This window comes from Myzus persicae, unplaced genomic scaffold (assembly GCF_001856785.1).
Source record: "Myzus persicae strain clone G006 unplaced genomic scaffold, MPER_G0061.0, whole genome shotgun sequence".
In the NCBI taxonomy this organism is placed as follows: Eukaryota; Metazoa; Arthropoda; class Insecta; order Hemiptera; family Aphididae; genus Myzus; species Myzus persicae.
In genome coordinates, this window is record NW_019104305.1 from 69725 (window position 1) to 84638 (window position 14914).

The following is a 14914-nucleotide window of genomic DNA, read 5'->3' on the forward strand; positions in this document are numbered from 1 at the left end:
TATTATAACTGTAGGGTTTTTGTTATCAAATATATTGCGCCTCGATAAGATTTACCGTTATAGCATTATACCTATATATATATAACAAGTGCTCTTTCAGACATACCCTGATCATACACTCTCGTGGAGTATTATATTTATAAATTGTTGGATACATTTTAATTGTACAGTGCAATTTGAATATTAATGCATTTTTTTAATACAATTTAATATAATGCTTAAAATTTAAATGTATACTATTTTCAATTAATATTACAATTCATATTTCAAATTACCCTGACACCCATATCTCTAATAATAATTATTAGTTTTAAATAAAACTTTTTCACTTGTTCACGTAAAGTTTTTGGAGTTTATAGGTCATCAACATCCTACTTCACTGATGATCATCTAAGTTTCTCTTTTGTTTTTTTTTTCATTAGCATATGTTTTTGCTCCAACTTCTATCATGGCTAGTGTCAACTACTGGTTCGGATATAGTCGCTAATAGATGCTGTACTGTTCCATTTCCATGGTTTAACAGTGCAGAAAAAAAGTTCCTTAACATATTTCATCATAAATAATACTATAACCAATATACAAAATCAAATTGAATAACAAATTAAATTAAAAGTTGTAGTAGTAATTAGTAACCATAAATGAGTATGAATAACTAACAAAATTCTATTTCATATTTTGTGTATAAACACATTTATTTTATAATTAAAACATAATTTATTACATATTTCCTAAATAAAAATACACTTTAATATTATAAACAAGTAGTATTGTATGGTATTATAGTTTAGTTACATTTTTATTACTAACTAGACTAACTTATTTAGTTAACAATGTATTTCTATTTTCTTACACACTAAATTATAAACATTTTGAATGTATACTTCTTACAAATTGTATTCAACGTCCATGTAAGAATTGTCAGTGAAATAAGTATCATAATTATTCTCCATAAACCTAAAAAACCAAATATATTTTGAATGATTACTTTAATGAAGGTATTATATTTACTGTCATAATTAAATACAAAAGGAATGACGATGTGTGAACTGTATTACAAACTAATAACTAGAACTCAGATGTTTAATGACCTAAATTTCAACAAAATAATAGATGCATTTAAAAATTTCAAAATACGTAATTTTATGACTTAAATTATATATTAAAATTATAAACTTTGGTAGTTTTACTAAACTTTTTATATTTCTTTGGATGCATGATTTTAGTTTATTTTACTCATAACAACAGACTTAAAAATACTTAAAACATTAAGTATATATATGAATGAAAGACTCATCAAATTCAAAAGAATGATATTTGCAAAAACCAAGATTGTATGCAGAGAAAAACAATACTAACTTATTTAGACTAATAATTCTGAAATTGTAAATCAGAAAAGAAGATGGCTCAGAAATAATAAAAATTTAATCTAAATTTGATATTGATAAATTGTAAGTACAAATAATAAAAGGGAACTTCTATTTGAATATAATTGTGTCTAACAATTCAGTACGCCACTTGAAATTTCACATGGTGTTCCACAAGGCATTGTTCTTGGCTCTCTTCTGTTCATATAAAATAAGGTCTATTAAATATTGGTGTGCAGAAATAATTTGTTAAGCTGATGATACTGCTATTTTAATTTATAGTAAAACAATAAAGACATTTTATATAGATAAAATCATATTATAAATGATATTAAAGATTGGTTTAATAATAATTTACTATAATTTAAAATAAATCTAAATATATTAACTTTAATTTCGTTATTCTTGAAAATACAAATAATGTTAAGTATTTAAGTTTCACTTAAAAAATTGACTTATCATATAAATAACCTTAAAAATACTATTATAACATTTTTTTATGTTTTTTTATGATTTACAAAATATATTTGATATTAATATGAAACATACAATTTACTTAGCTTTAGATCAATCAATTGTGTATGGTATTGTATTTTGAAGACAAGCTTATGACTTATGAGTCTCATATGCATTCTTCAATTATTATTTTAAACAATGTAATTAAATTTATAATAAATATACCTAAGATCACTAACAACAATTTTATATACAATGTGTTTAATTTACTTAATGTTAAGAGTTTGTATTATAGAAATGTATTGTTATCCTTTTAAACATTTAAAACTAACACTGTTACTAACCATATTTAAAATAAAGATTACAAACCTAATATTAATTTAAATGTAACTTAGTTCCATAGAAATGTTGGCATGAAAAGTTCTGTTTCAGAGGCAATCTAACTATGTAGAATACTTTGAATTAACATAGATAATTTTAATAATATAAATACCTTGAAATTATAATTCAATAATGTTGATCTAGTAACCCGTCATATCCGCGAATCCAAAAAAGCGATTGTCAAAATAGCTAAGTCTAAAATAGCTAAAAGCCATAATAGTGAATGTTCAAAGCAGCCAGAGTATATTATTTTTAAATTATTACTCTTATTATTTTATCTATAGTAATAGTATTACGTTATAGAGATATAATGACAATGAGTTTTATAGCTAGGTTATCCAATATTATTGTATGGTCAGACAGCGACAGTGACATGCCGTGTATGTTTAACCGATCAGTATCGCAGTAGCATACTTCGTATATTATATCTATATGGTTTCACATATGTCGTTTAAAAATATTGAATATCTAATTTCACAAAAAAATAAACCACTTGTAAAATACAATGGGTTTTTGTATCGGAAGGATTGTGAAAACAGCGAAGTTTCATACTGGAGATGTGAAGAAGTTGAAAAATGTCGTGGCAGAATTAACTTAAAAAATGATTTGGTTATTACAGATTCTTTATTCAAACATATACATGTCCACAATTCAGCTAAAATTGAAGTCAAAACTTTAACTGAAGTAATGAAAAAAAGTGCTTTAACTACTCAACACAATCCAAGTAAAATTATTAATGATATTGTAATAACAGCGTCATCAAATTTAATTCAAGGCAATCCCACAAATGTATCAAATCTTAAAAGAATTATCCAGTGAACTAGGCAACGTAATCAACGCTCTCCGCCTAATCCACTAACTTTGAAAGATTTAGAAGAAATACCAAACATGTATAAACAAACAAACATTGGAAGTAAGTTTTTGTTGTTTGATAATTACAAAATTTAACGGTCTTACAAAGAATAGAATTTTAATATTTTGTACAAGTGAAGGATTAAAATTAATGTCTGAATCTGAACATTGGTTCGCCGACAGTACATTTAAGAGCGCTCCTTCTATATTTACACAAATATACACAATTCACGTATTGAAATATAACACTGAAACACCAGTAGTTTTTGCATTATTACCTGATAAAAGTACTGCAACATATTCTTATTTCATCAAAATACTATAATCGCATACACCATTAAATCCTAAAACTATTATGACTGACTTTGAACAAAGTGCAATATTGGCATTTAAAGAAAATTTTCAAAATATAATTTCTTGAGGTTGCCACTTTCACTTAAGTCAATGTGAATGGCAAAAAATACAATTGACACCCACAATTCATGAAAAATATCTAACTGATGCAGAATTATGTATTCAATACGATTGTTACCAGCTCTTGCTTATGTACCAGTACTTGACGTACTAGCAAGTTTAGAGCACTTATGTGAAAGTGATTATTACATAGAACACGAAGAACTTTTTTGACCACTATTGGACTACTTTGAAGATACTTGGCTTGGAAAGACTGAGCGCAAACGACGTAGAGGTCCAACATTTCCTTTGGAAATGTAGAATTGTTATGACCTGATAGATTTGCAAAGACTAATAATTCTGCCAAGGGTAATTAATTTTTATGAATAAATATATCTAAAATACATTAAGTATGTTTAATAGATTTTTACATATTATTTAGGTTGGAATCGGTAGTTTTAATAATTTACTTGGATCGTGTCACCCAACACTTTGGAAACTCATAGAAGGGTTCAAATAAGGAGACTAACACAGAAATGAAAGTAGAGCAATACATAAGCAAAACCCCCCAAAAAAAATGAAAAATTATCAAGATACTGCGTTAAGAATTTCTCAGAAATAATGTTTTATCTTTTTTTTAAATTTTTTTTATATTTAATTTGAAGTATGACTTGTTTGACTTATAATATTAATAATTTTGAAATAATATACTTTAGCTGTTTTGAACTTTCGTTATTATGGCTTTAATATACTTAGCTGTTTTGACATTCGCTTTTTTGGATTCGCGGTTATGACGGGTTACCAGATCAACATTATTGAAATATGAACGTTAACAAATATAATACGTAATTAGTATTTTTATTTTTTATTGTCACCGACTGAATTCAAATTAAAACTCCTCAACATAAGCTATGCTTATAGGGGCTTTCCAATCTTTATTACTTTATTTTATACTTCACAACTACACATGATTCTTATTCTTGATTTGCAAATAATAAATTATTATTATTATTATTATTAAAATAGTAACAGTATTTGATAGAATGAAAAATCTAAAAATGATAACTTACCGGTATAATCCTTCAATATGAAGAAAGAAAGTATTTAAATCACATTCAGGAAGCGACGAGTTTGACATCAAAATGGATGGTAAATGAGCTGATAAATAAATAAAATGTTTTGTGAAATATTTTCATTAAATTTATTCAATGTTATGTAAGAAGAGATTTTGATTAGCATATGATAAGATAAATCGATGAATTGATAAATATTTCTGTAGTTAAGGCATTTTATTTACATCTAATCATTATTTTTCTTTAAAAGGCAAGGAATCCACGAACAATATTTCTAGTTTAAGCTAAATTTATTAAATAGAATCAATATTTAAATTCCTATATGTATAAATGTATCATTTTAGGCTTTAGTGTGCTTCTATTTCATTGTACACTACATTGCCAACCGGTGTCAAATAAATAAAACAAATATTAAAGAAAAAAGTATTTACCACATAACCAACTTTTATAAAGTAATGAAAATTCCTATAAAACACGGGAGGCCAACGATGAGTTTCAAACCGCAAAATTATAATGAAGAATAATATGAAGAGCAGAAAACGGAATAATATTTATTATTATATAACTAAAAATGTTAAGACAAGGGCTACACTTTGGCCATCCCTGCCATAAAAGCCCTTAAGAATTAATATAAAATAATGTATTTGTGTTTAATACATACCAAGAAATCTCAATAGATATAAGGGACCATACAGATAACACCAAATTGTATTTCGACATAGATTTTTTTTTGAAGATATAGGTGATATTTGGTTGATTTTTACTTCTTTGCTGAAAATATTGAATGCCCTTAAACAGACAATGTACATACATAACTATTATAAAAAATTGCTTATTCATTTATTTTAAAAAGTTAGATAAGTTCATAATGATTATAGAACAAAACTCTAGTAATTAATATTGCAGCAAGGCAAATTATATTCTCAGATAATATAACTGATGACTACTTCCACTACGAGCAATAAGATTGTGATGGGATTTGCAATCAATGTAGTAACAATTAAGTTTTATATTTCTCTTTCAATGTAATTTTATTGAATATTACTTGATTGTGCATAGATTTATAATACACTAAAAAAAGCTTATCCAACATTTTTATTTACAAGTAAATGAGAACTTTTATTAAGAATAGCATCATACATTACCAGATGAATTTAAGACTTCCTCATTCAGTGACCTACCCAATTTACACTTTCAACAACTACTATACAGCAAAACAATTACCTGGTTTGATAAATATTCATTAAAATAATATAATTCATAAGTTTTCAAGACACCACAAAGAATATTTTTGAATTATACCAAAACACTTATTTTATAATATAAATATTTAATTTTATCAAAATTCAAACTTCAATTCTTATTTTAAATATTTAATTTCGTCAAAATTTAAACTTAAAATGTCCAAAAAAAATTTATAAATATATTTTTAAGATTTTTAAATTTTAGTAATTACTACATATGATAGGAGCATTGCATACATTTTCAACTACAAAATAGTTGGTTAAATTGTCATCATTTTTTTTTAAATTATGTAAACAATTTTAACTTTAAACACTTATAGAAACAATAGTGATTACGTATTTTTGATATTTGTTGTATGCGATACACTTTATGAAGAACCTTGTATAAAGATTTTGAATCAAAGCTAAATAATTTTATTATACTGAAATTGTAAACAAACTAAAAAAAAATGAACATATAAAATATCTATAAGTACTTAACTAAATATTACAGATAAATTTTAATTTAGAGCTCTTTAAAGTAGTAACTAGGTCTAACCAGAAATCATGTCAAATTTAAGATCAAAGTGTTGTTCTTTTTATAGAAAGTGTACACAAACGTTAGATAACATAATTGTAAAATCAATAGATTTATCTCAGTTCAGATTCTTAAGTTATTAGTATTTTAAATATTTAAATATGAAAGTCATTAAATTCTATCATTGAATTAAAAAACATGCTTTATTTCACATGATTGGTTTTGTACTATTACCTTTATATATAATTTGAATCTTTTTTCATTAACGTATAATAGATGTTTGCTAACATAAGAGTTAAAATATTGCATCAGCGTTACACATAACATCGTTGAACTTTTCCTGAAACAAATATTGTAAAATTGTTTAACAACAATAAGTTTAGATAGTCATTAAATAATTACTTTTCGCTATCATCGTCAAAATAGGTTGATTGAGTGAAAGCATGTAAAATTTCTGCCAAAAAATGTTTCTCTGGAAATTTTAATATCTAAAACCAAGCAATCAATATAACAGTGATAATAATCATAATATATAAAAATAAAACGTATCATACCTTTTGAAATGTGTTGTTCATCACAAAATCCAAAAACAATGCTTTTTGTAAAATAAGGGGTACAGCAATATTATGCAATTTGTCGGCAAGAAGCTAAAATAAAAATAAAATAAAAATAGATATCTAACAGAAATTCTTAACATTATTTTTTATACTTATTGTAATACCTTTGAATATGGATTGATGTTTGGGATAATATTTGAGATCTTATCTGTTTTTTTTAATGCTGGTTTTGGTGAAGCATTTTTTGTAGTATTAGATTTTTTAGATTTTTTTAGATTTTTTGATCTTTTGGCAGGTTTCCTACTTTTATAATTATAATAAATAAATGGTGAAAAGTGGTGAGTAGTAATAATTCATCAATTTCTTACCGTAGCTTAGATAATAACCTATTCTTGTGAGCTAAATTAATTTCATTCATCTCTAATATGTCGTTTTCATAAATCCATTCATCAAATTTAGAGTTGAAACCAAAAAAATGAAGCAAGTACTGGGTACTAGCCATAGTCATGCCTCTTTTTAAACATTTGGCCTCATATAGTAATTTATTATCATAAGCCAACACTTTGTCACCTAATTAAGAATAAAACATTACAATTTAGAAATAAAAAACAATATTTTATGTGTTTTAAACAAATATTTTTATGTAATTTAATTTAAATTCATTATAATATTTACAATAGTCATATTCTAATGATTACTGTAGTCAGTGTTTCAACCTGCCTTAAGTTAGGTTAGAAGTTTTGAGCCTAAGAGAAATACAACAAAATGAGAGAAATTTCATTGTATTTGCAATAAGTTGATAGATGATAAATCATATGTATTCATACTTAAGTATCTACAGGCCTCAATAATGAGAAATATAACAATTTAAAAGAGGCTAATTACTTAATGATAATATTCAAATATTTGATAAAGTACACATACCAAAATATTCCTCTTTATTCAGAAACAAGCCAATGCTGAACGACCAAACAAATACATTTTTTTTATCTATTTGAAAAATTATTTTGTAACAAATAGTCTTCCTGTTATACGTTGAACAATAATCATTTAAATATACAGTTTATTAGGAAAGTTTGAACACAAATTGGTTACAGTTTGCAATTATAGGTTTAACTTTAAATTGATTTTTGAATGATTTTATAACAACCTATCTTGGAAGTTCTGTTTTTTTTATTATTATTATTATTGAATACAACAACAATATTTCTTTTAATATCATTACACTATTTAATGCAATATATTTTAATTATACCTTAATGTGCAACCTTACATAATCCAAGTTAGCCAATTTCGATAGAGTATCAGAGAGCAATTTGTTAGTTACTTTAAGAATTCAACAAACATTATCCACATGATAGACTAATTCAGACTGTTCATTTACATTATGACTAATCTTTAAGGAATCTATTTCTCAAGCATCTTCATACATTTGTTTTCAATATAAACTAATTCCTGGCTATTATATTAACTTTAGTTACCAAAATGTCTAATTTGGAGAAATTATCAACTTTATCAGAACATAAGGATATTGACTCTTACACTTCATTCAATGGATTAGCCAGCAAATTAAATTTATTGAAGAGGATACCATATCCGTCTGCATTGTCTCCATTTTATAAATGCATAACACAGCAAATAGTACGTGCAAAGTTATTAATTTACCTAACTCTGTTATGTTTAATTTTAGAGTGAATCGACCCATAACCAAATTTAGAAGTAATTATATTATCTAGTGAATTTTTTTTCTATTTTAATTTTATAGCAAACAATTAGATATTTTAAAACATACAAGCAATTCACAATTTTAAAATGCTCAGCATCTTGCTTTAAAATTAAAGTATAAAAACCTACGTAATTTACTAGATAATCCTTTTAATTCTAAATTTAGTAGAAGGTCAATTAACCCTAAAATTAAACATACCAAAGTTAAAAGAATTATTCAGAGTGTACAATTTGTAATGTTATATGTTTTCCAGACAGAGACAATGCATTCGGCTATGACGTTCTCTGAACTTTATCAGAATAGACAAATATCATAGTCAAATCTACTGGACTAAATTTACCTAGTAAAATGCTCCAAATCCACAAAGTTTTGTGAAGACAAACACATATCACACACCCATTTACTTTTTTGTATGCCTAGTTTCTAAAATTATAAATGGTAGTATAAACGTAACTAAATAACACCATTTTGTGTACACAACGGTTGAAATTCTGAACATTGGATGTCTTAGTTGGAGACCCTACTTCACAGTTGATTACAAACCACACAAGACATTGTAGTAGAGAAAACGATTATAACGAGACACAATAAACTGTTTATAAGATAACATAGGTAACAGACCGAGAATAATACACTACTTAACACTATGAGTCAGATTAGAATTAAATACAATGTGAACTATATTATTATAGTGATATTATAGATATTTTGTAGATAATAGGTACGTATATAAATATACCCCAAAATGTACTACACTGTAAATTGTTTTAATTAATAAAAGATATTCATTCTTCCTACCCAAATTTGTATTATCTATTTAAATATTTAGTGGGAGTATTTATCCTAAATAATTTGAGTCTCAATTCTGTTACTACCGCACCAATGCTGCGACTTCAGTTGTTCACAATTATTATTATTAAAAAACAGTACGCATTCTAGATAAAAGAAGTCATTACGATATTATAGTAATTATTAATAATAGTCATTAATAATATACAAATTACAATAACTTATAATATATAAATTACACATAATTAGAATAAAAAGTTGTTAAAGGCAGGATCTGCAATTGGCAAACATTATTATCTAGTCGTAAAGGCTCATTAGTCATTATCTATCTAATTGGTGGTGGCATATGGGACATAGAAGAGGGCACTAGAAAGAGATTAACGATAATGAACTTTGAAGCAGATTAGAGAGGACAGGTAAATCATTATTTTTGTTTAGCAGACCCACAATTTAATACCTGCTATACATCGACATTTGGCTAAAGAGGGTAAGCAAAGGTGAGTTGAGTAGCAATCGGCATACAATTATGAACAAGATATCTTAAGTATAAAACTAGCAACATGTAGGAGTCTGAGTTGAACACACTCAAGTTGTCTTGGATTTTAGTTACTATTTAGTATCTTGTAGGAGGATCTCGATCTACCTGCTATCTCACACAATCAAGGCTATTTTTTTTTATCTTAATAGCTTCACATCATTAGCAAACAATATTATTTTTGAATATGCAAGATGCACTATTTACCAACAGAAAAAAAAACGAAGTGAAGATAAAATTGCTCGAGGAACACCAGACAAAGGCAGAGTAATTTGCAATTAAACCCCATGTAACTAACACACTACCTTGCACACTGCTGTTTAGTTGACAAATCTAGAGCTAATCCAGTATTGTAGGGATCCAGAAAAGTTATAACCTGCACAGAACCTATATGAGCACAATTCACTTGCATGCCAGTCAGCATGAAGTCTGCCTTAAGTCAGCTTGGCAACAACTTGCTCTTGACAACTAATACATTAATTATTATATAGCTCACTAATAGCATATTATAATCACATAAATAACAAATAGGTACCCGCAGTTGAAACTTGTAAGATTTAATATCATATTGGGAATTTATTAATAATATGTCTACTGCCTAGGCAGTTAACCCATTAGGTGCATGGCCAAGCAATTGGACGGGGGAATTGGTAGCATAATATCTACCAAACCGGGAGATGAACTTAAGCGTGTGGTTATTGTAATTAAACTAACACTTGTTACTTACCTACGGCAAATTCAAATTTCCTTTTCCTATTCATTTTGAGTCACGAGATCAAAATATTAGATAAATCACAAACGAGTAATGACCGACACACGATATACACACTCACAAGTACTGCAGGCAGGTGGCACACGGGAAATGTCGGATTGTCGATAGTCAACTGTCGTAGATAAAACTACATAAGATAAGTAGGAAGTAGCATAAATCGTATTTCCGTTGTGCGTGAGTGCGCCGAGCGCGTCGGTCGATGTCCGTCAGGTCAGAGTAGAACTGAAGAACGCTATATTGCTATAAGCCAGTGGTGCTTACCAGTTAGACTCTTTGGTGATCCCGCGTCTTATCACCACTTATTTCTCGTCACTTCGGTTACGGCACAAGATTTTCAAGAAAGAATTTGGAGTGTATCGGTACGTATCGGATCAATTTTAAGCGTTCAAGATGTTACACGTGCAATATACAAGCGATACGTACCGACCCGTATCGGACTCGGACTCCGATACGAGGTGGTACGTAACTATTCCGTATCGATACGAATCGAATTTTTCTTCTTGAAAATCTTGAACCAAGATTTTGGATTCTTGTTACCGCTTATTCTGTATTGGTTTTTTTTTTGTGCCATGTACGAATACGACCTCTGTGAGTTGTTTTATTATAATAAATAATAATAATAATGTTCCGAATGAGTTCGCCCCTTCTACTCGCGTCGGTTTAAGGCACAGATATATATTATATATGTATTATATATGTTACCGTAAATGCCCGATCACTAGGTAAACCTAGGTTTTACTAGTTAATGCTACGTTTTACTGGTTAGTGGTTGTACTCGGTAAATGCTGATATTCTTAATTTTATTCGGGGTTTTACTGAACACGTTGTGTACACCCCAGGATGTTCAAATTGATTTAGTAAAAGCTGATCAATATTACACGACACATAACATTTAAGCGATAAGCTGTGTAAAAATTATTATTTTATATTATTAAAACAAACTACTGACATTTATTTTAATTCTTTATACAAAACAAAAATCATTTAAAAACAGAATTATTATTTATTTGTTCATGTAAAAATTAGTAAAATTGGTGAGTAGTTAGAAATAATTATTTAAATTTTTATTTATTTGCATATGTTGTACTATTATGGCACCTGCTATTACATAATACATTTCACTGGCGGCATTTGAATTTTTTAGTTGTACAATTTTTCTGGCAATCACACCTCAAAAATCCTTGCCTGCCATGATAGTGAAATTTGAGCAACAGCTTGGTGTATGCTTGTTAGTGCCACCATTCAATATATATCAGCTATTACTAAGTTATAAGTCGTATAATATTAATCTTAAACCCAATAAAATGCAAGTCCTAAGGTAAATTATTAATATCTACACATTTAATGCTGTAACTACACATTGCAGTCGTAAATTTATCTTTAAAAATAATTGTTATTAATTGTTGCGAGCAAAAATGTTGAGTTGTAATTGCCAGACAAAATGTACATCTTAAAATGCATTTTTTTTTTGTATAAAGAATTTATGTACAGTTTATTTTAATAATTTAAAATTATAATTTTTACGCAGCTTATCGTTTAAATGTTATGTGTCGTGTAANAAATCTATTGAGATTTCCAGTCCAGTCCCTATAAACTCTACGTTTAATTTCAATTCTATTTTAATTTTAGACTTAATTAATTAAATGTAACCTTCCATTAGCTACTCTGATAGTATTATGATATAACTTGATAAAACAAATTCAGTAATTTTAATTATTAATTATAAAACTGATTTATTAATACTTACACAAATCAATATATTTGTTGCGGCAAAATCATTAGCATCAACATGATCCATTATTAATATTAAACTTAAGATGAATTTTTAAAGAGAAAAAAAAATCTAAAAACACGTGTTTTTATAATACAATTTGAATGAGAAATATCTAAATGCGATTATTTCTTATGATGTTGAAGGTCAATATCTCAATTTTTTACTATTTCAAACTAAATTGAAATACCCTCAAACAAACCATTATAATAAAACTCGATAACTCGAAACTTTTTTCTGTTCCCCTTGTATTATAATTGACTATTGAGTACCAATGTTATCTTATCAACCAAAGAATAATTAATTCTTAAGGTCTGGTTTGGCTGTTGCGAGTTGCGAGTTTGCGACCGACTGCAGCAGTCGCCGCGTGCAGCTGCAGGCTGCAGCGACGGTCGCGCGTACACCTATTGGGAGTTTCTGGATAAGTGGTTGCACTGGTGCGTCCGTCGCAGGTGCAGACGTGATAAAACCATCGAGATAAAGAATACACTGGAGCGCGCGCTCGTATACCCGCACACATAAATAAAACGAGCCGTCGGGCGGCGTCGATTCAAACGCTATCCCCACCGCCGCGGCCGTACGGCAAGAAAAATATTATTACGTATGCCGTACACAGGAAACATTCGAAGAATTCACTTTTTTGTTATTGCTATAAATGCGATTTTATTATTTTAACCTAATACTTAATGGACATTACCTACTTAATAGACATTTAAATAATAAAAATAATAATTCAACAATATTTATAATACAACAAAGTACATCACAGAAATAAGTACGCGACTGTCCACTTCTTATTTTGTGTACCTTCACATTATAATATTATGGCTAGTCGCTAGTTAGATTATTAAAACAATGTTATGTATAATATGAACCATGTCAGATAAAAAAAAAAAAATAATGTATTGTATACAAATAGTATAACAGAGAACAATAATTTATACTTATAGATTTTTAAACAAAATAACTTTTGTAAGTTTATGCCTGAGGGAAGAATGATTTTTGAAAACTTCACACATATTCAATTGCTTTTCATAATGTTTCATTTGAATATTAATACATTTTTGACAAATTAATGTAAATAATGAATATACATGACTATGTGAGCCAAATTCAACATCAATAGGATGCGAGTTCGCAAAAAAAAAACTATTTTTATTCAATATACTTTTTCTAGCACTTTCAGTACCTAATTAACAATTTCACATTTCTATGAAGATTTTTCTCCCTTATAACCACAGATTGAAAAGATTTTTCAAGTTGTTGTACAATTAATGAAACAGCCTCAGAAGTTATTATTAATTTACCTCTATTTACTGAAGTTGTAAAAGATGAATTTTTACTGTATTCATGGTCTAGACGATTTTCTAAAAGTAGCTGAACACAATTGACACACACAATTGTTTTAATAATACTTCTCACAATATAACCACCAATATAATCTAATATATCTTTAACATAATAACCCAAATCAACATTATCAAGATGAATCAAATATTTTTCAAGCTCATTATCATCAGGAGTTTTATTTGTATCAGAAAAACTGCATTTTTCAGATCGGAATTCTATTACATCACCTTCCGAGTAATCAAAGTTCGAACAATTTCCAGATTCAACAGTTATATTTTTGGTGAACAATAATTGGCGAAGCGTATTTTTTAATTGAAATGAATTTGGGTTGTTGTTCGAGCCACCTCTTGCTCTTATGCATCCAAAAAAAAGTTCTAAATGATCCTGGGACATTTTATAAGTCAGTACAAATTTTAATGGGCTTTGAAGCTTATTTAATAATTGATATGCTACATTTAAGGTACTTTTCATAGTGATAATAAAACCAAGAACAAATATTTTTCTACCACCTAATATAATTGGAACTTCTTGTATTTTGTAAACTTTTAAAGTAACTTGTCGTTTCATCGAATATAGCTTTGATTGAGTTGATGTTTCCCGAATTTATTGGACTTTTAAAACCTTTAAAAAAAGGAATTTGGGAGTTTAATATATCAAATAAACGATCAACAAGTCTAATGAAATAAACAGTTGATTCGCTAGTCTGAAACTGTACCTCACCTTTTTTCTGTAAATACTGCAACTACAAACGTACAAATAATAGTTTTTTTGCCGTACGGTGGGGATGATTATTATCACGGCGGCTCGTTTTCTGTTTAGGAGTGCGCGCTTCAGTGTATTCTTTATCTCAATGTTCTTAACATTGAATTGATTATAAGTTACTTAATCATAATACAGTAGATTAATTCACCGATAATTTTATAGTATAAATATTTAAATATTCATGTAACTGCTGATAAATATTATATTAAACTTTTAATTTACCACCAATGCCTGCTCATCGTGATTAAAATCAACTTGTTGGTCGCCATTATAATTGTCCTCGATCATAGCAAGCTGCTTGATAGGAGTTTTCTGTTCAGTGGATGAATCAGCCTAAATAAATAAATAAATAAATGTTAAATTGAACGATTT

General features: G+C 27.7%; 1 protein-coding gene across 1 annotated transcript; it reads right to left on the minus strand.

Moving 5' to 3' along the window:
* Nucleotides 1-753: 753 nt before the first annotated feature.
* Nucleotides 754-10910, minus strand: LOC111041049 (protein MRG1-like). The gene is made up of 9 exons (XM_022325202.1): nucleotides 10615-10910; nucleotides 7206-7407; nucleotides 7002-7137; nucleotides 6835-6927; nucleotides 6683-6768; nucleotides 6515-6620; nucleotides 5181-5308; nucleotides 4517-4604; nucleotides 754-954 (listed from the first exon to the last, which is right to left on the minus strand). The coding sequence occupies exons 1-8, from the start codon at nucleotides 10646-10648 to the stop codon at nucleotides 4562-4564; spliced, it is 828 nt and encodes a 275-aa protein (XP_022180894.1). The 5' UTR covers nucleotides 10649-10910; the 3' UTR covers nucleotides 754-954; nucleotides 4517-4561.
* Between the last annotated feature and the right edge of the window lie 4004 nt (nucleotides 10911-14914).

Bases quoted from the DNA above. Each gene is read 5' to 3' on its own strand.
- LOC111041049 (XM_022325202.1), bottom strand. From the start codon at position 10,648: ATGAATAGGAAAAGGAAATTTGAATTTGCCGTAG. The intron at 7,138-7,205 runs GTAAGAAATTGA...TTATAAAAGTAG, and splicing joins AGGTTATTATCTAAGCTACG to GAAACCTGCCAAAAGATCAA. The intron at 6,769-6,834 runs GTATGATACGTT...GCTTGGTTTTAG, and splicing joins TGAACAACACATTTCAAAAG to ATATTAAAATTTCCAGAGAA.